We start from the raw sequence: 22,403 nt of genomic DNA, 5'->3' as shown, positions 1-22,403 counted from the left end.
GAATCATGTCTTCTTCTTCTGAATCTGTTTCTGAATCAGGTAGCGGTAGGAAGGGGGGTAAGGGGTCTTCTGGCCGGAAGAAGTCCGGGGAGAAGACGGTAGAATATTTTCCGAGCATTTTGAGTAAGGATACTGTGATATCCTTACACGGAAAATATTTTCTACCTGGGGGTTTAGTGGTAATTCCCTACGACCTTCATAGGGCTGATTCACCGCCGGAGGGTTACGCCACCGTTTACGAAGCCTGCTTGGAATGCGGGCTTCGTTTCCCTCTTCCCCCTGCCTTTGTAGAGCTTCTTGATTTTTTTCAACTCCCTTTAGGTCAAGTGACTCCGAATTCTTGGAGGCACTTATCGGCCTTTGCTGCCGAACTGCGTAGATTAGGAAAGGATCTGTCTCTGAGGGCAATCCTTAATTTCTTTCAGTTTAAGAGGAAGGGATCCTGGTTTTACTTGATCCCTTTACAGCCCTTTAGAGCCTTTTGTAAAACCAAATGGCCGAAATGGCAAAATCGTTTCTTTTTTTACAATAGGACAGCGGCTCCGGGCTTTCCCTGGAGAGGGCCGAAGTCCGTAATTCCTCATCCTCGGTTAGAACCGTTGAACGAGCTCGAGGGCGAGCTCAATAAGATTCCTATGATTAGGAAACAGTACTCGGAATCTGAGCTCGTCAAGGGTGACTTCGTGTTCGATATCTCGTCTTCGGACGAAGAGACTGAGGGTGAGGATTTCTTTTTTATGCTTTACTGCTTTAACGACGAAGACTAACCTTGTTTTCTTGCTTTTTGGCAGTGAACATGCTAAACAAGCTCGGTCGCAAATCCTCCGAATCTAATGAGCCGGAGAGACAGAAAGCCACCGGCTCGGCGTCTGATGCCGAGAAGAATCCGAAAAGGCAGAAGACCTCTTCTTCGGATCCGAAGAAGCCGGAGTCGACTTCGGCAAAGGGGAGGGGGAAGGCCCAGAAGCCCCCAAGAGCGCCGGAGAAAGACATTGTCTTGGCGGCCCCTTCGGAACATGTCTGTGAGCCTTTTGCATGGCCAACGGACTTTGTAGAGGTGAATTCTCTTCTTGATTTTCTGGCCTTGCTTTTTTCCTATATTTTTTGTGGCCCCTCTGTTGACTTTTTCCTTTTTCCATTTTCAGAGGAACAATATGCTCTCCAAGCTCGTCGCCGTTGAACTCTCCAAAGCGTCCAACGATTATGCTGAGATGTAGAGGAAGTTGAATGCTGCTCGTCACCAGGCCGAACAGGCTCGGGCAGACTTTGAGAAGGCAAGGGCCGCTAGGATCTCGCCTCAGGATGAAGCTCAGCGTGCCAAAAACCAGCTCATCATCCAGAGAGAGCAATCTAAACAGAGGGAGGCTGCCGCCGTGGTTGCTCAGGGGGAGGCTCTCCGTGTTTTCGCGGAGAAACTCTTTTTGAGCAATCAATTTTCGGCCTTTATCGGTGATCTGCTGAAATTGATGACCGATAACGCTGAGCAGGGACCCGAAGTCGTCCTGCCGCTGTATGGCCGAGAGATTTCAGCTCGTCTCCAGAGTCTGCCGCTCCTTGAGGAGCTTGCTTCTTCCTCGGTCCTGCTCTCTGCTGAAAGAGTCCGTAACTGCCGCGCTGACCGGGACGAGAACATGGAGGCCATCTTTGCCTCCTTGGGACGTGTTTCACCCGCTTCAATCTTTAACGAAGAGGGTGGGCAGGAAAACGAGGCCGGCAAGGAGACCGAGCAGACGGATCAGCAGGCCGGCGACGGGCATGCCGAGCAGGAGGTGCAGCAGATCGGCGATGGGGGCACCGAGCAGGCTGGAGGGAGTAGGGAGGCCGAGGCTGAAGCCGAAGTAGGCAAGGAGAAGGAGGCTGAAACCCACAGAGGAGCCGGAGACGAAACTGGCGGAGTATGATTTCGTCTCCCTTCTCTTAGTTTAGTTTCTTTCTCTCCTTGTAAAATGGCCTTGAAGCCCTCCTTGTGTAAAAAATTTTTCTTGTGAATGAAGAAATTCTTCTTTCTACACTCGTGTCTTCTTTATAGCTTTTCGTAATCTCTTTTACTCCTGTTGTGGTTTACTGCCTGCTCGGTAAACTGAAATGCCGAACTGACATAGCTGCTTTGTATTCTTAACTCTAAGGAGCTGGAGGTACTTCACTGGAAGCGGCTATACTCTTCGGCTTTAAACGAAGCTGAGAAAAAAGCCATAGATGACCAGGTGAAGTATGACGAACTCTTGGCTCGGTTAGTGGAGCTGGAGTCCAACAATAAGGACTTAAAGTCCATAAAGAAAGATCTGGAGGCCGAGCTGAACACTGTCATCGCTGAGAGGACTGCATATGAGGATTTCATCTGCGGGCGCGGGGGAATGACCATATCTGAAGTTCAGAATCAAGTTGATGAACTGTGGGAGGAGCTTCATGTACTCCGGAAGAACAATGCGCTGGAGAGCTCGGCTTGCCAACAAGTTGTGAAGTCATTGCGGCGCTTGGCTTCTCGGTACGACATCATTCTTTCCCGGCGTCCCTCAATCGAGAGATTCCTTAGGCGTTTCCCGCCAACAGATGCTCACACTCCAACTCAAACCTCTAATCCACTTGCTCAAGATTCTACTCCAAACCAACAACGGACTCAGGATGAACCGGAAACGTCAAGACGAGAACGTACTCCAAGTCAGCAACGGACTCCGGAGCAACCGGAAATGTCAAGACGAGAACGCCCTGAAGTTCGTAGAGGAGTTGTGATTATGAGTGAGCAAGATCAGCGGATGCTTCGTGAAGAGACTCTTCGCCGCCGAGGTGCTAGAACTTCCCGGACTCAGGGAAGGGGCGGTAGGTCGATCAGAGCATCTCGTCGACCTACTTATTCTTCAACTGTTCGGAACACCCGAACTCAGCATCATGAGGATTTTTTGGATAGGTGGCTCAACTTTAGCAACCGTGGACAGTAGAATAGTCCTTTGTAATGGTGTAACGCCTTCTCGTAGGGCAGCGAAATTGTATGCCGAACAAGACTTAATAAATGAAATTTTTTCATTTCGCTTCTATCACTGCGTATTTACAGTTCAGCGATTTTTTATTTCATTTATTGTACTCGTCCGCGGTCTTATGAAGAAAACTCTTCTTTGGTCGGACTCGTCCTCAGTCTTATGAAGAAAACTCTTCTTTGACCGGACTTAGTTTGTGTCCTTATTTGGCGAGTTTTATCGCTTGGATTGGACTTTCCCTTTGTGTCCTAATTTGGCGAGTTTTATCGCTTGGATTGGACTTTCCTTTTGTGTCCTAATTTGGCGAGTTTTATCGCTTGGATTGGACTTTCCCTGGTTGACCGAAGTGGTTTTCGGCTTATTGCAGTCCGTTTCAGACGAACTGCTTGTTTCTTAAGCTGAATTGTGGTCTTGTATCTTCCTTAGAAGCTTGGACTCACAATTGTCTTTAATACATGATCTAAAAAGGGGATCAGCCTTTAAAGATCAATATACCTCAGTAATATTTATAAGAGACAAAACGCACATAGAGACTAAACGCACATAAAGACAAATAAAAAAGACGAAAAAGATTTTAAACTTTTATAAAACGACCAGCATAAAGGACAAATAGAAACATGAAAGCACATATCCCTAGGACCGAACTAGATACAAGACTGACCGGACCTTGTCTCTTACAAATGGAACTTCTTGAGGTTGGAAATATGCCATGTTCGGGGTACTTGTTCTCCTGACATGTGAGTCAATTTATAAGACCCTTTTCCCAGGACTTCTGACACCCGATACGGACCTTCCCATGTGGGTTCAAGTTTGCCCAGCTTTTCTGCTCGGCTTACTTCATTGTTTCTCAATACGAGATCTCCCACTTGAAACTGCAGCTTTTTCACCCTTTGGTTATAATACCGGGTTACTTGCTCCTTGTACTTGGCTGCTTTTATGCAGGCCAGTTCTCTTCTTTCTTCGGCAAGATCTAGTTCGGCTCTCAGTCCGTCATCATTCAGTTCTGTTGAGAAATTGAGTGTTCGGGGGCTGGGTATGCCGATCTCAACCGGAATTACGGCTTCAGTGCCGTACACTAGACTGTACGGAGTTTCACCGTTGGAGGTTTTTGGTGTAGTTCGGTAAGACCATAGGACTTGAGGAAGATTTTCTACCCATTGTCCTTTGGCTTGTTCTAACCGAGCTTTTAATCCTTTCACCAAAATACGGTTTGTTACTTCCGTTTGTCCGTTTGCTTGTGGGTGAGAGACCGAAGTGAACCGCTGTTGAATATTCAACTCTTGGCACCAATTCTTGAATGTCTTGTCGGTGAACTGAGTCCCATTATCCGAAATGAGGATATGGGGTATGCCAAATCGGCAAACTATGTTCTTCCAAACAAAATCCAATGCCTTCGAGCTCGTTATCCTAGCTAATGGTTCAGCCTCCACCCACTTTGTGAAGTAGTCCACGGCAACGATCAAGAATTTCATTTGCCGAGGAGCTTGTGGTAGTGGTCCTACTATGTCTATGCCCCATTGCATAAAAGGCCAAGGGCTTTGCATAGCACATAGATCGGTCTGCGGCATCCTTGGGATATTTGCATGGATTTGGCACTTCGTACATTTCTTAACGAGCTGTACTGCTTCTTGTACCATAGTTGGCCAATAATATCCCCATCTCAGAACTTTTTTAGCTAAAGCTCTAGCTCCGATGTGGCTGCCGCACGATCCTTCATGAACTTCTCTAAGGATGTAGTCCGTCTCTTCTGGTCCTACACATCGCAATAACGGTTGAAGGTAGGACTTTCTATATAGGACTCCTTCATGAAGTTCATACCGAAGTGCTCGGCATGTGATTTTCCGAGCTTCTCTCTTATCCTCGGGCAGTTGTCCTTGATCTAGATACTTTGATATTGGCGTCATCCAGTTCGGCGAGCTGGTTACTGAAAGTACCTCAGCATCATCAATGCTTCTGTGCGGTAATTCCTCCACTTTTGAGCTCGGATATGAGGCCAACTTGCTTAAAGTATCTGCTCGGCCATTTTCCGCTCTGGGAATGCGGATTATCCGAAAATAAGAGAAACTTCGGCTAATGCTTTGCGCTTTGTCCAAGTATTTTTTCATCCTTTCATCTCGGGCTTCACTTGTACCCAACATGTGATTCACTATGACTTGTGAATCACAATGGATTTTGAGAGATTTGATAAATAGACTTTGCGCTAACCGAAGTCCGGCAAGAAGGGCTTCGTATTCGGCTTCGTTATTAGTGGTTGGGAATAAGAACCGAAGTGAGTAAGTTACCTCGTGTCCGTCGGGAGCGATAAGTAGAATACCAGCTCCACTTCCCGTCTTATTCGAAGCTCCATCTACGAATCCAATCCAACAGTCCGGCGGCTCTACTTCGGGTTCCTGGGGCTGTGTTGGTTCATCATTGGTAGGGCTTTTCGGTTCGGCAATAATAGGGATTGCTTGATCGAACTTTGCCTCTACCAGAAAATCTGCCAAGGCTTATCCCTTGATGGCTTTCCGAGGTAGATATTCTATTGAATGTTCTCCCAACTCTATGGCCCACTTGGCAATTCTGTCTGATGCTTCAGGCTTAGTCAAAACTTGCCGAAGTGGAAGATCGGTTAAGACGCATACCTTGTGAGCATAGAAATATGGCCGCAGTCTCCTTGCTGCATTTACTAATGCCAGAGCAATTTTTTCCAGAGGTTGATACCTTGTTTCGGGACCTCTTAATGCTCGGCTTGTAAAGTAGATAGGACGCTGCTTTAGGCCTTCTTCTCGTACAAGTACCGCGCTAATGGTTTGATCTGATGCCGCTAAATATAAGAATATCACTTCGGCATCTGTTGGAGCAGAGAGAATAGGGAGTTCGGCTAAATAACTTTTGAGTTCGTCAAAAGCCATTTTCTGTTCGGCTCCCCACTCAAACTTTGGTGCCTTCTTCAAAACATTGAAGAACGGCAGTTGCTTTTCGGCTGCTTGGGAAAGGAATCTATTCAGTGCGGCTAGACATCCAGTTAGCCTTTGCACATCATGTATGGACTTCGGCATTGCCATGTTCTGAACAACTTGAACCTTTAGGGGATTTGCCTTGAGTCCGTCCTTTGAAACCCAACAACCCAGAAACTTTCCCGAATCTACCAAAAAGGTACATTTTTGGGGATTGAGTTTGAGGTTGGCTTTTTTGAGCACGTCGAGAGTTGATTTGAGATTGTCTTCGTAATCCGAAGTGCTTCTACTTTTAACAACTATGTCGTCAACATAGACTTCAACCTCTTTTCCGATCAGGTGCCGAAATAGCTTGTCTACCATCCTTTGATATGTGGCTCCGGCATTCTTTAAACCGAATGGCATCTTTTTATAAGCAAAAATGCCGAAGTCAGTAATGAAAGCCGTTTTTGAAGCATCATTCTCATCCATTAAAACTTGGTGGTATCCTTTATACAAATCAAGAAAACAGAAAATTTTGAAGCCTATCAAAGCTTCTACTTTTTTATCTATGTTCGGAAGGGGGTAGCAATCTTTAGGACAGTGCTTATTTAGATCGGTAAAATCTATGCACATCCGCCATCCTCCTTCTTTTTTCTTGATCATCACAGGATTGGCCACCCAAGAAGGATATTTTACTTCGAATAATACATCCGCTTTCAGTAATTGGCGGACTTCGTCATGGATGACTTGATTTCTTTCTGTCGCAAAGAGTCTTTGCTTCTGTTTTATAGGCCGGACTGAAGGATCAATATTTAACCGATGTGTAATTACCTCGGAAGACACTCCGGTCATGTCCAACGGAGACCACGCAAAGACATCTTTGTACTCTTTGAGGAGCTGGATGGTCTTTTCCCGGAGCAGAGGTGTTCCCGCGAAACCGATCTTGACCGTTCTGGATGGATCATCTTCGTATAACTGAACTGTCATCGAGTTCGGCTCCGGTGTGACTTCGGTCATTTTGCCTGCCCCTGACTCCGGCTGCTGTGATTGCTATGCTTGATGGTGCCGATCTGATTGCTCGGCACTTTTAAGCGCAATCTGCAAACATTCTTTTGCTCTCTTTTGATCACCTCGGATGACTGCAATCCCTCCTTTAGTGGGGATCTTGATTGTGAGGTGATAAGTAGAGCAAATGACCCGAACTGTGTTGAGCCAGTCTCTTCCCAGGATGATGTTATACGGGGACCGAGCTTTTACCACAAAAAACTCGATCATCGTACTGGAGCTAGTAGGCGCTCTTCCCACCGTAATCGGAAGGCTGATAGTACCTTCAGGGCGGGTGTCTTCCTGGGCGAAACTTTTCAGAGGAAGTGGGGCCGGACTGAGCCGAGCTGGATCCACTTCCAGTTTATCAAAACATTCTTTAAAAAGAATGCTAACCGACGCTCCTGTATCCACAAACACTCTGTGGATCAGTTTGTTTGCCACTCCGGCTTGAATGACAATCGCGTCTTGATGAGGAGAAATGGCCGGGACGGGATCTGCATCTGAAAACGTGATTACTTCCTCCTTCTTCAGCCTTTTATGCATAGGCTCCTCTCGATTGACGCCTCTGCGTTCTGCTTTTAGAGACGACTTAGTCTTCCCGGCTGGGAGAGCGTCAATAGTCTGGATTACTCTGTCATATTGCGGCTCGTCATCGTCTTCGGGATCCTGTTGCCTTTTAGGATCCTGAGGAGCGCAGTTCGCACCTCTCTGTTTCTTATTCTTCTTCGGCAGCTTGCTTTGGTATTTTTTTAACGTCCCTGCTTTCACAAGAACATCAATACCTGCTGCCAAATTTCGGCACTCCTCGGTATCGTGACCGTGGTCTTGATGGTAGGAGCAGTACGTATCCTGACTTCGGCGCGTGGCTGATTTCGTCATCCGCTTTGGTTTTTCGAACATATCAGAATGCAGTTCGAAAATTTCCGCTCTCGACTTGTTCAATGGTACGAACTGAGCGGGCGGTTTCTCAAGATCGAGACGTGGTCCCAATCTGCCTTGTACCGGTGCCCTTTGAATTCTTTCAAAAGGAGTTCGGCGAGGAAGCCCCTGATCGCTATGATCGGGCTTCTTTTTGTCTCCTCTGGATGAGCTGTCTAAAGACCGTTTTCGACGGTCTGCCTCATCGGCACGAGAAAACTGGTCCGCAATGTCCCACATCTCTTGAGCTGTTTGCGGACTGCACTCAACGAGCTTTCTGTAGAGAGCTCCGGGCAGAATTCCATTTTGGAATGCCGAAATGACAAGTAGATCATTGAGATCATCTACTTGTAGGCATTCCTTGTGGAATCTCGTCATGAAGTCGCTAATTTTTTCATCGCGACCTTGACGTATAGAAAGCAGCTGAGCCGAAGTGATTCGGGCTTCCGCTTTCTGGAAGAATCTCCTGTGAAAAGCATCCATTAGATCTCTGTAAGATCTAATGCTCCCTTGAGGGAGGCTGTCAAACCACCTTCTTGCGTTCCCGATAAGCAGCTCGGGAAACAGCTTACACATGTGAACCTCATTGAGACCTTGGTTCGCCATATTATACTGATAGCGTCCCAGGAAATCATGAGGATCCACTAACCCGTCATAAGTCATTGACGGAGTTCGGTAATTCTGTGGCAATGGAGTTCGGGTGATATCATCCGAAAATGGAGTCTTCAGCGCTCCATACATGGCGAATCCGACATCTCTTCGGTATGGTGGAGATGGAGTTCTCCTGTGATTTCGGTACCGAGGAGGAACAGGAACATGTCGGTGGTGAGGATTCTTTCTCCTGGAAGGTGCGACACTACTGCGGTAGTGACTTTCATGTCTGGAGGGGGAGGGAGAATCCGCCGTTTTCTTCTCCGGCTTCTGGCTCTTTTGCAGGAATGTTAAGAACTCATCCTGCTTCTCAGCCAAGAACAACTTGACAGCCTCATTCAAAGCGAGCTGCTGGGGAGGCTCGGTGCGATGACTTTTTGAGTGGTTTGTTCCTTCACCGTGAGAACTGGAGGCAGATTTCTCCCGAGGCTGTTTTCCAGACCTATGGGCTGGACTAGCTTCCTCACCTTCATCACGGACGGAAGTATGGGTATTATGTGATCTGGTACGCATTTTTTTTTTTTGGTAGAAAAGGATCAAAAACTCGCTTTTATCACAGTTTTGGTTCTCTGTTTCCCACAGACGGCGCCAGTGTTGATGTGGCGAATTTTTGATGGGAATAAATGCAAGTAATAAATGATCACAACACGGAAAATTACGTGGTTCGATTTACTGAGGTAAATCTACGTCCACGGGAAGAAGAGAGGGCAAATTTGTATTGCTTGGTCTCGCTTACAGATTACAATACTGATTTGCTATAAGATTCAGGATCTAGAGAGCTCAACCCCTGTCTATCTGATCTAGGTTCTATTTATACATTGAACTAAGATCGTGGTTTGCAGCACCACTCACTAGATCGTGGATGGTTGATAACTGCTTAACACCACTAAATAGATCGTGGGTGTAATGGAGGTCGTGGAGATCCTGCATGGGTCCACTATCTCCTTGTTCGGTCGAACACTGAGACCGAACTGCTGAACTTTGCCGATTAGCTTTTGCCGATCTGAGAGTAGAGCTTGATTGGTTCTTTTGCCGATCTGAGAGTAGAGCTTGATTGGTTGGCTTTTACCGAGCTGTAGGCTGCGACCGAACTCTTTGGTTGTGCAGAACTGAACTCTTTGGTCATGCCGAACTGATACTCTTTCTTGGGTTTTGGGCTGATGGGCCGTCACTGTTATTGGGCTCGCAACTAGGGTTTAGTTGTTTAGTTCGTACCCCATCATTTTCATTGCGTAATATTCACCACTTAGAACACCAAGCTCACTCTCCATATCTCACTTATGCAGAACCTAAATCCCGTTTCTCATCTCTCAAATTAAAGTCTCAAAATAGAAATTACAGATCCTAAAACAGCGCACAACCTCATCTCTCTCTCGCCGTCTGCTGTCTCTGTTCACCACCTAACGCCGCTGCCCGCCACCGCTCCAGGCGGTTAGCTCCTCCGTCAGCATCGCCGCTACTCTAAGTCCCTCTCACCCTTTCCCCAAATCTAAACCTTTTATTAAATTTCTAATTGTTTGCTTTTAATTATTTATGAGCAGATAACTTTTTTTTCTTCAGAATTTGGGATATAATATGCATCTAAAAGGATAAAGAGTGAAACTTGTGTAAACTACTGTGAAATTATGATAATATGTAATGGAATTAAACTTGGAGATTTCAAAACTGAGAAAAGTATACCTTGATCGAATGGCGGAAAGAACTCCCTCTCACGGTATTTTATTCTTTGGGATTTGAGAGAATGATTTAATTTACAGAATCGATGTAATATATATATATATAGGGATGTATTCATTTCCTTTTTGCATATTTCCTCCTTTTTCCTTCTTGATCTCAGCCGCACGATTTTGTCATCCGACGGTTAGATTGATGCCACGTGTCATTTAATAATGCAGATTTTCAGTTGAATAATGCACACCGACTAATAATGCACCATTATAGCGTAATAATGCAGATTTTCAGTTGAATAATGCACACCGACTAATAATGCACCATTATAGTATAATAATGCAGATCATCTGGTCCGTTGATGAATGAGATCTAACGACCCATATTAAGAAGAATAAAGGATCTAAGGGATGAATAGGAGAATAACGCTCTCTCCTATTCATCCCTTAGATCCTTTATTCTTCTTAATATGGGCCGTTAGATCTCATTCATCAACGGACCAGATGATCTGCATTATTACACTATAATGGTGCATTATTAGTCGGTGTGCATTATTCAACTGAAAATCTGCATTATTACGCTATAATGGTGCATTATTAGTCGGTGTGCATTATTCAACTGAAAATCAGCATTATTAAATGACACGTGGCACCAATCTAACCGTCGGATGACAAAATCGTGGGGCTGAGATTAAAAAGAACAAAGAACAAAATATACAAAAAGGAAATGAATACATCCATATATATATATATGGGTGTGTGTATGTGTAAAGATTGGATTTTGTTTGTTGGAGATTTTTTCAGAGTGGGGGAGAGATTTGAGATAACTAACGTGGATTTGAAATTGAAGAGTGATAGATATCCTTGGATTAAAATTAAGAGGACTAATTTTGAGCTCAAAGAAGAAAGAATTAAAAAGGTTTTGGGTTCATAACAAGCGGGTTCCTAATTGATAGTAAAAGAATAATTGTTTGGCCCAAAAAGTGAAATACTTCTCTCGACAAATAAATAAAGGCGAAAATCAGAACCTGTAATCTGGGTGGATAACATGAGTGCTATTGCTCTTGCTTCTAATCCGGTCTTGCATGCCCCAGAACCAAGCATATTGAGCTTGATATCCATTTTGTCAGAGATAAGGTTTTGAACAGAGAGCTTGAGCTTCGGCATGTTCCCACTCAAGATCAGGTAGCAGATATTTTTACAAAGCCTCTTGGGCAGCAACCTTTCCTGAAGCTGAGAACCAGACTTGATGTGGTATCTCTAGCCTCACTCAGGTTGAGGGGAGATGTTGGAAGAGTTGATATTAAGGAATTGCATGAAGAACATGCTGACATGGATTCATGCATGACTAGAAAAGAGAGTGCACGAGATTGTTTTAAGGATAAGAGCATGGGATCAAAACCACAAATCATAAATGATGCATTGCCAGCTAATGGATTAGGGGACCGCATTTGTACCTTCAAGGACGTGTTGATGAAAGGACTTAAGGAGAGAGACGTTGGTTAGGATTAGTTATCTTAATGAGATGTAAGTGAGTTAATCATAACAGAATATTGATTCTGGATTGTTCCAAGTATGTGTATAAAAACTGAGTTTGTAATCTTCTTATGAAATCAATGAAACAGTTTTACTTGTCCTCTCTTATATTCTATTTCCAGCTACATTTTGCATAACTTTCATCAACATGGTCTTTGGTTTTCCTTTTCATTAAGTTCTTAATCCAATTCCATGACTCTATTTTTGGGTTGTTCGAATAATTCGATTCAGTTTACGGGTTAAAATCGAAATAAAAAAATACTCCATTATACAATTTAGGGATAATTTGGTCCATTTGTAAATATTGTAAGAGCAATAATGAGAATCAGTTAATTTAATCCATTATTACAAAAAACTCGCATGCCACGATCACATATTTCGAAAGGTCAGTAAATTTAATCCTAAATTTCGAAAGACCTGTGAATTGAGACTTTTTTCCCGAAATTTCTCATTGAGGTTTTAGCTAAATATTTGATGGCCTTAAGTAATGTTATTAGATGTGGTGCCTCGAAAGGCTTCTAGGATACTATACTTAATGATCACTAGATTTATGCGATTCAAGCGTTTTCACTTCTCATAGTTTCTCCTTTGATCAAGAGTATTATTATTCATAAGAGAAGCAAATTGCTTAGTCCTTAGCACGTAATCCAGATCCATGTAATCCAATAATCATAATATTATCTTTTCAATCCTTAATTTGACCTATTTAACATTGATATATTGTTTATTTTGGAAGAAACTATAGAAGCAGGCATCATAACTGAACAGAGAACAAAACTGAAATAATTGTCATGCTCACCTAATAAAATTCAAATAAGAAGGTAGCTTCTCGAGGTACTGGCACAATTTTCATATAAATTCTTTGGACAGTAATATGAACTTGTAAGTGATAACCTCTATGTAGTAATCAAACATTGACAATAAGATCATGTCAAGTAATGTCCACCTTTGGGCATCATAATTACTTACACGAAAACTGGTTATTTGTCACACATTTATCACCAAAGGTATATGTGTATCTTGTGCCAAATATTAATTTTCCTTTGGGCCGACTAATATCTGCATTAAAATACACACTACGTCATCGTCCTAACATTCACAATGAAGAAGTCTAGACAAGAGACGTTACTTTTGGAACGTCATGCTTCGACTAATCTACTTTGAACATTAGTAAAATATCTCGTGGTACCAAGCACAACATTCACATTAAGTCTTTTGACCGTAATGTGAATTTGTAAGTAGCAATCTCTTTGAAGTATCCATTGACGATAAAATCATGTTAAGTAGTGTCCACCTTTTGGCATCACACTACTTACACGGAACTGAATAATTGTCACGCACATATCACCGAAGATATGTGTGTATCTCGTGCCATATATTGATCTTCCTTTGGGCCGACTAATATTCGCATTAAAATACACACACATCAATAAAAGAACATGAGATGCACCCAAAAATTTTAATTTAAAATTTTAAAATGGAATACAGACGCTCGCTAGCCAGTCGTTGATAATTTTTTGGATGATGCACTTTTTATTAGCACTAAATAAACCTGCAAGTATTACATAGTATATAGTCCAGAGCCTTTGTCCTAGCGGCAAGGAGCTTAGACATTATTGCATGAGGTGCCGAGTTCGAGGCCTCTTGACATCAGTTGTAATTTCCTCCTTCGTATAGGAGTTAATTTTTATAAAAAAAAAGTATTACCGAGTATATATAGTATAGCTAAAGGCCAGTACTGAATATCGAACACATGGAAAATGATCACAAATTATTTATCTTCTAATAAGCTTCTTCTACTATTTGGAAAAACAAAAGGTTTTTGATTTTTGAAAATAAAAATTTGTAGAAACGAAAGTAAACAACGATTGTAGATAAATCACAGAGATAAAACGGATGAGATAATGGAATTCCAGGGATGTGCTTTCACTCGTATGGTTATACAAATTCCAACTAAAACACTCTGGCATAGTTCGTACTTCACTAGAACGAGTCACTATTATATTGTCCATGCAGCACAAAGTAGGTTATAGACATTAGGGGCGTCAATCCTAGATTAATAACTCATAAATGCTCCTAAGACTCCTTGTGTTCTCGCTCTCAATTAACAGTGCCGTTTTAAGGGAAGCTAATTGTAACGTCAACTAAGCTCTTTTAACTCGCCAACCTCCTCTCGCGATTATGTAGCAAGTCAATAGATCATCACAGAATGTGTCACTCAAACGTGAAACAATTATCCAATACTTAGAATAGAAGCGAAGTAATGAACAAAACGGATATTAAATAAATAGGAATTGTATAACCAAAGTCGTTACTAACATATCTCTAGAATTCTATGAATTTAGTTACACATGATTGAATAATCTAAAGACATAGCTTTTAGGGGAAACAAAGAAAACATAAGTACTAAAGTAATAAAACCCAAATGTTGAATCCTTATAGCCTTGATCTTCTCTTGAATCCTTCTTCAAACACCTTGAACTTGGAGAACAATGAAGGAATTCTCAAAATATTCTCTCTGAAAAATTATGTTGCCAAAAGATCTCTTTGATGAAGCTTGAGGGGGTATTTATAGCCAAACTTTCGTGTCCCATAATTATGGCAAATCTGCATCACAGTATAGTAAATCTTGGAGAGAAACTAGGTCAATTCTGCACTTTGTTCAGCGGTCGCTGGCGAGTGATCCGTAGCTTCTTCCTCTTGAACAGCGGTCGCTGCACTTTGTCTCAGCGGTCGCTGGGAGCACTCGCTGCACACGACCCAGTGGTCGCTGGGCATGTTCCTCTTTTCAGCTCAACTTTTCCGAAGCGGACCGCTTGACTCCTAGAATGCTCCAGATTTCCAACTTCGACTTTTAGCTATCTTTTTAGGCTCTATTTTGCACATTTCTCACAAAACACATCAAAAATACCAAAATTGGTAAAATATGAAAATAATGGACATGTAATGTAACTTTGACACTCAAAACGGACCAAATAATGGGCTTAACACAGTGCAAAATCCGACCGTATCACTGGAATAAAGTGACTAGCTAGTGAGTCGTCAGGTTTGCGTACCTCGCGAACTTAGCAAGTCACTGAATCCTGACAGCTAGTCCAGTAAATTTCCAATTTCAATTTTTCCACAAAAAATTGACAAAAAAAAGTGAATTTTAATATTTCCAAGAACGAAATCAACAAACATAAACAGTCAGGAACAACATCTAAACAATCAAATAATCCATAAAACACAAATCACAGATTTTATGAATTCACCAAAATATGCAATTCTCCATAAATCAACATGTGCACGCATACAAGTCCAGAGCCTTTGTCCTAGCGGCAATGAGCTTAGACATTATTGCATGAAATGTTGAGTTCGAACCCTCTTAACATCAGTTGTAATTTCCTTCTATCTATGGTATATGAATTTATTTGTAATTTCCTCCTTTATATAGGAGTTAATTTAAAAAAAAATATGTGCACGCATACAAATTATAGTATAGGAGTTTATTTGTAATTTCCTCCTTTATATAAGAGTTAATTTAAAAAAAAACATGTGCACGCATACAAATTAATTCTCGGTCACAGATTCATTACCAAAATTGAATTCTCGATCACAATGACCATAATTTTGAAACCAACCGTTCCATTCTCAAGTAATTGACAAAGACCACAATGATTTGTGCATAAATGTAAAACCACACTAAACTCGATTAGCCCATAAGTGATTTCTCTATCTCGGTCAATGTGCATATCAAGAATTGCAAAATTCAACTCATTAACAATTCTTTACGGTTAATCAAGAAAGAAACATGTAATACGAATTTTTAATCATCATCCAAACATGTAATGAGTTGAATCAACAATTCACATTTCAAATGCATACTCAATTATGCGTGATAACATAAACTATACATTCATACCCAAATAATATTCACTAAGTTGCGGCGGCCGTAAATACTTCCATTCAACCAAAATATTTATAAAACCTTAATTATTCATGAACTCACTGTAACCAAATAAGACGTGAACAATTCAGTTCATTAAACAGATGAATTTCTCTTACAAGCTATAATAAAAAATACTTCGAACTGAATTATCAATTATATCATCCAAATAGTTATACAAATCCATAAAATACAAACCCTAGATTTTATGGATTCAAATAAAAAATAAGAACAAGAAATTCTAATTCACCTTTCTCTAATTCTGAGTCCAGAGCCTTTGTCCTAGCGGCAAAGAGCTTAGACATTATTGCATGAGGTGCCGAGTTCGAGCCCTCTTGACATCAGTTGTAATTTCCTCCTATCTATAGTATATGCGTTTATTTGTAATTTCCTTCCTTATATAGGAGTTAATTATTGAAAAAAAAAACTTTCTCTAATTCTGAGAGAATCATCAATAGAGTGGCTCTGATCCCACTTGTTGTAATAATTGAGTGAACAATTACATAAACTCTCTATGATGATTAATCAAGAATAACAGAGAAGGAGCAGAAACTGTAGAGCAGGAGCGTACCTTAATCCATATAGAATTGAACGGCGGAATTGATTTGCAGCAACTATGGATCTTCTAAACGATCAGAGACGTTCTTCACAATAGTCTGTAGAGGGAGTACAAAGATATTGAATTGTTCTTTTGACGTATGGGGATCATCACCCTATCTTATATTTATATAAATATAAGACCATTTATTTTCTATTTGGTCCCTCAATAAATAGAAAATCTCATATGATATCTACACTTATTTCCAAAACATATAAATACACTTTAGCCCAAACTTTAATCTTTATTATATCACTTTAATTGGACATTTGAAAGATACCCATACACATTAAATGAGTCATGTGGAAGCCCAAATTTCTAACATAGTGACCTCAGATTATTCATCTGTTGGGGGGTGATAAGCTGTTGTAAACTGTAGCTTTGTGTCGTTCAAGGACAATAGCTCATTCTAGAAGTCAATCATAAAATTGGGGTCGCGATCCGACAACCGCTTAGCCAGAAATCCATTGAGCTTGACGACTGTGTCAACAAATAATTTGGCAACTCGCCGGGCATCGAACCCTGTTTTCAACGCCCCAAAATGTGCATATTTGAAAATTCGGTCCACCAAAATTGTCACAACCATCCTTACTAAGGATAGCAAGTACGATTTCTCAATACTAGGGAAGAACTAAAGTAGCGAAGGAGAAAAGGGAACAACCATTTGTGCAATAGAACATAACTTCGAATTGGGGAAATAGTTGCATAAAACCAGAGTATCAATATCAGAAGTTCAAAGACTCAGGGGAAATAAATAGTATTCAACAACATTAACTCAAAAGAGAAACATTATTTCAGCGCAAGCGTGGTGAGTGTTGAGCAAGATCGTTGAAGAAGTTGCTTAGTAATATATTTTGAAGGTGTTATGTCTTCAAACGGAGCATTATTCTTCTCTCAAATGCTTCGGGTGTAATAATATATTTCTTTCAAGGTCATGTTGTTGAATATTACCTCCGTCCACCAAAAATAGACATAGTTGTTTATGGCACGGGTTTTACGTTATGAACACAAATTGAAGAAGAGGAACACCAAAAAAGACATAGTTGTTTATGGGCACGGGTTTCAAAAAAAATTCTTCTTTAATCTAATATCTAAGAGTTTAAATTATTACTTGTAATAACTAAGTGCAAAAGTGATGGGCTACAAAACCCACCCGCGCCAGGGCTAGGGCTAGGGCTAGGGCTAGGGCTAGGGCTTTAGGATTTAGGCCTTGGATTTGGACTGATCTTGGCAGTTAATTTTTGGATTGTTCTTTAATTGGGCTTGGGCAATGGGTATCTCGAGGGTCCCCTTTGTGTCTCATATGTCGTTGCCTGCGACCAATATATGTCCAAATCCATGTGTGCAAATTGATCGGATTGTCCAGTTATGTCAAGCATGCTCTGCACACGTCCAACACATATATCTAAAACTATAATTTTTGTATTAGATCGGTCAGTTACATGTTCTCTCTGACAGCTCGGCATTGGGTTTCTTCTCTTTGGGCCTGAGTTGTGGTGGTCGAAGTAGGTGAAGGGGTCGTAGTTGGGCTATCCGACTCAAGGGCCCTAGCAGTGTCTTCCTAACAAACACAAAAGCATACCTCGTAAAATCACATTTTATGACAACAAACATTGAGAAATTTTCTCACTATGCAGGTTGAGATAAAGGAGAAAATCCAAAAAAGGGAGAAATGTTATAATCCAAGCCAATCATACCATATGAAATACCAATAAATTTTCAAGTTTATCCATGAATTCATCTAGACACACCAAGATACTATGATTATTGGATAATAAAAAACTAATACATATTGACAAATCAAAATACCAACATCATATTCTCAATATTACTTATATAAATTCAAAAATAAACAATCAATGAGCGATCATGTACTTGGTTATTCCACAAGAAGTAGTGTTTATTTCAGTACGATTCTGTTTAGTAGTGTTAGAAAAAGAGATTTCTTTATTCAATTAACAAAATTCGTAGAACTTAATTAACATTACAAGGAAAACCATATCGATAAATCACACGATATATACTAACATACACGTCATAAATTTACTTCTTAACCTTGCATATATTAGTACAAGATTCTGCTTTTTTTAAGCTAGATATTTAAAAAAAGGAATTCAAAGATTCGGAATAAATTTCAACTATATTTCCATTCATAATTCTACCGAGAAGGTAATTTCCTTATCCTCCCCGCGGATAATATTTAAGGATTATTGGATCATTGAAACTATTACCATCTTCCAATTTTACCATATTTGTAAAATTCGATAATTGAACAATTTACCCGAATCCAACACGTCAAGTTTCCAAAGAGCCAATTCCTCTAGGTATATATAAATGCGACTCGATTCTCCACCTTCATTCATCAAGTTTTCTTATCCTTCCTATTGCTTTACATAGTTTGGCTGAAAATCACTATGCCGCCCTCCGCAGACTCCGCCGGTGGAAGCAGCGGCGGCGAGATCGTGCTTTTTGGTGTAAGAATGAAAATCGGGAAGAGCTTGAGCATGAATAACCTCTCCGATCATCTTAGCAATCCGGAGGCAGCGAAGGAGGACCGCGGATACGCCTCTGCAGAAGATGCAGAGCCTAAGCCGTTCGCCCATGCCAAACCTAAGCGAGGTTAGATCTGATTAATCATATACAGGTGTGTTCGGTTTCTTAGATAAAATAATACCAAGATATAATCTAAGATTGAGTTGTGAGATTATTTTAGTCACAAAGGTTAGCTAAGACTAATTATCCATCTAGACATGAGTTGTGGGATTGAATCTCATGAACCAACCACACTACATATTTTATCTCGGGATACAATCTTGCAAACCGAACAATAATTGATTGTGTAGATGTAAGTGATATGCTAATATTTTGCATGATATATTATAATAAAAAAAATTATGCGACACGGTCTAAGGAAGTAAAATTTAGTCGAATTTGTTTCCTGTATTCATCTACTTCGAGAAAAACATGAGAGACCACGCTCGGAAAATTATAGTAGGTTTAATTGTAGTTGTGAATTGATTGACCTTGCTTTTGTTTTGAATTGTCAGGAAGTCCATCTCCATGGACAGTGGAAGAGCACAAGCGATTCCTTATTGGATTGGGAAAGCTTCGGAGAGGAGATTGGAAAGGAATCTCCCTCAATTATGTCAAGACTCGCACACCCTCTCAAGTCGCTAGTCATGCTCAGAAGTACTTCCTTTATCAGAGAAAACTCAATCACCGTCCCCATCTCCGACGTTCTAGCATCTTTGACATCCCCATTGAATCGGTACACCACCTAATCAATATATTATACATAGTTGTTGCATCTTGCTTGTTCATAAATCAATGCCAATATTTGTAACGAATTAGGTTGTTGCAACAACGATGGAAGATGCTAGAAACGAGCAACAGATCCCGGACTCTGTGCCTCAGCCTGTGACATCCAATTCCAACCTTTTACTATCAATGCAAGGTGGGAATCCGTTGGAAAACATTCAAAATTTGTTAGTGAACAATTCATCACCAATGTTTGTTCATCGTCTTGAGCCAGCAACTTCCTCTCGAGCCATGGCACATCATAACTATAAACATTCTTGGCAAAAATAGACTAGGATTATTTATAATTTTCTGTAATTTCTTTCCCACCCCCAATTTTGTCTATTTAGTCTATATTGTTTATACTTAATGCAACAGTTTTTCAAACATGTTTGATTAGGAAAAAAAAAGTAATGTTCTAGCAACACGTGCGGAAGGTAACTTTGAGATTATAGATCAAAGCTTTCATCTGTGCATCTTATACAATGTGGCAAGTCTGGATGGATATCTAAAGCCTTCGATTTGCAGAATAACTTGCTCACATATAGATTTGAGTAGTGTAACGCCCCACTTTCGGAACCCTAATTTGCGAAGCATAAAATTTTTGCATTTAATGCTTTTAATGCTGTGAAGTATGTGAATTAAATGATGAGTGAATTAATTGCATGTTTTCTGTGTGACCTAATTGCGTTTTGGAATTTAGATTTGATTTGATTAGTCAAATCCGTTGAGCATATGACGTGGTTGTTGAATAGTCAAACATGTGGAACATATGACGTGGCCATTGAAAGGTCAAAGTGTTGAGAATATATGGTGGAAGTGAAAATGATTGAAATTTGTGACGTGACTGTGTGAATAATCTATGCGGGGTGAAATATATTGTGGCGCATTATTTCTTAAGGGATGAGTGAGATTAAATAGGAGCATCAGTATTCATTTGGCATTTTCGACCCCTGATATTATTGGAGAAGAAATCCTATTTTTCCTTAGATTTAATTAATTGCTTGGGATATTTATCCAAATTAAATCCAAAGTCCGATTATTCCTTATTCTCTCCATGAGAAAAACGACACATATGCCTTACACCATGGAGATTTTGAAATTCTCCTATTTATGGGAGGAGGAAATTATTCATTATATATTTTGATCCCTTATTTATTCCCTTCCATGAATAAATATAAACATCCTAGCAAATCTTACCATATCTAAGGAGATCTTGCCATATCCTATTTAAATTAGGATTTCAATTTAATTCCTTGTGGGAGAATATATATAAAAATCGCGTCTACTCACTATTTATTGGGAGGATTTATTATTTTTATTCTGCTCTGTATTATTCTATTCTACTCCGTGAAATACCAAATTAAATCATAGGCTAATTAAATAGCCTATAATTTCGAAATCCCCCTTATTCCTCCCCAAAAATCACGTCGATTCCTCCCCACCAAATCTCCCCCAAATCTTCATGTAATTAATTGGGGATTATATTCTAACTCTATAAATAAGAGAGGAAAGAAAATGAACCCTAGCCAACTACACGCCTCCCTCACATCTCAAACGCCACTCTTCTCCTCTCCACTCCTCTTCCACTTGTTTTTCTTTTTCCCTCAAGATCTCTTCATTCTTTGCCAAGAATTGTTGAAGAATCAAGATTATAGGTTGTTCTACCGATCGTTTCAATCAAGAGAGGTATAATTGAACTTCTTTTCCTCATCCTCTCCATTGAAACCTCGATTTTGATTCCATCATGCATATAATAAGTGTAGAGATTGTAAATCTAATATTTAATCGGGTGGGATTGATGATTGCATGAAAAAAAGGGATATGTATATGCATTTAGGTTGTTTAAGAATGAACTTGAGGATGATTTGTGGTGAATGCTACGTGAATATATGAGAACATGATGGTGAGATCTTTTTGAAGCGTAATTATGTGTTGGAAGTATGAATATATACGTTGGGATGAATATTTGATAAACCCTAATTCGAAATTTGGAAGCATGACAACTGTGGTGTTCGGACAGTAGATTCCGATATGCGTTTGACTGACCAAATGATCTTATTTTGGTGCGAAGTTTTAACTGAGTAAACTTAAAGGTATCTTCTGTGTTGTGTGTGAAAATAAGCCTTTTTGGTCGAAAGATGAAATTTTTTATGAATTTTTGGTGTCGACTGCGCAGTTCTGTCAGAATTTATATTCTCGACCAGTGAGTTTCATTTTTTATTTGACCGACCTAAACATGTGATTTTGATGTGAAATTTTAACTGGATGAACTTTGATGTGTATACTGGGTTGTGGCAAAATTTCAGCCCCAACGGAGGTCGGATGGACTTTTAATGATTTTTACAAAACGACTGCGCTTTTCTGCCAGATTTAAGTCATGCAAAGATAATCTATGTTGTTAAGCTTTGAATGACATACATGATGCATATGTGTTAAGGAACTCATTCTATGATGTAGTGATGTGTTGTACGTTGATGTGTGTTATGGTGTGTTTTCTTATGTTGATAAAACGAATTGATGGGAAAAGGGAAACATTGGGGATATGCATGATTTTGAGTCGATAATTGAGACTGATTTATGATACACATAAATTTTAAAGGTGATAACTCGCGCTCTCAGCGTGATAGCAAGGGGAAGAAAGTACTTGAGATCTAAGCCGTCGAGGTGGGCTTTTCTTTTAAATAAGGACCATGTCCTAAATATCTTATCGATGGGAATGCAACTATATTTATCATGCGGTATTTTGATTTTAACGTGCCTATCTGATGTGGCTTTTGCCACTATTATTTAAATCGAATTCGGGTCCTCGTAGGGCCGCAAACCCTACTTGGATTAGTGTACACCTATGGTAGACTGTGTGCTAGC

The 22,403-nt window shown here is 40.5% G+C and overlaps 1 protein-coding gene across 1 annotated transcript; it reads left to right on the top strand.

Moving 5' to 3' along the window:
- Positions 1-18,652: 18,652 nt before the first annotated feature.
- LOC121757679 (transcription factor MYB1R1-like) lies at positions 18,653-19,826 on the top strand. Its single transcript, XM_042153187.1, has 3 exons — positions 18,653-18,857; positions 19,286-19,506; positions 19,590-19,826. The coding sequence occupies exons 1-3, from the start codon at positions 18,653-18,655 to the stop codon at positions 19,824-19,826; spliced, it is 663 nt and encodes a 220-aa protein (XP_042009121.1).
- Positions 19,827-22,403: the final 2,577 nt, after the last annotated feature.

This window comes from Salvia splendens, chromosome 12, assembly GCF_004379255.2.
Source record: "Salvia splendens isolate huo1 chromosome 12, SspV2, whole genome shotgun sequence".
NCBI classification, from domain to species: domain Eukaryota; kingdom Viridiplantae; phylum Streptophyta; class Magnoliopsida; order Lamiales; family Lamiaceae; genus Salvia; species Salvia splendens.
This window is presented reverse-complemented; position numbering and strand designations above follow the sequence as displayed.

Excerpts from the sequence above, each read along its gene's own strand:
- LOC121757679 (XM_042153187.1), top strand. The coding sequence starts at position 18,653 with ATGCCGCCCTCCGCAGACTCCGCCGGTGGAAGCAGCGGCGGCGAGATC. Across the intron at positions 18,858-19,285 it reads CCATGCCAAACCTAAGCGAG|GAAGTCCATCTCCATGGACA; the intron begins GTTAGATCTGAT and ends TTGAATTGTCAG. Across the intron at positions 19,507-19,589 it reads TTGACATCCCCATTGAATCG|GTTGTTGCAACAACGATGGA; the intron begins GTACACCACCTA and ends GTAACGAATTAG.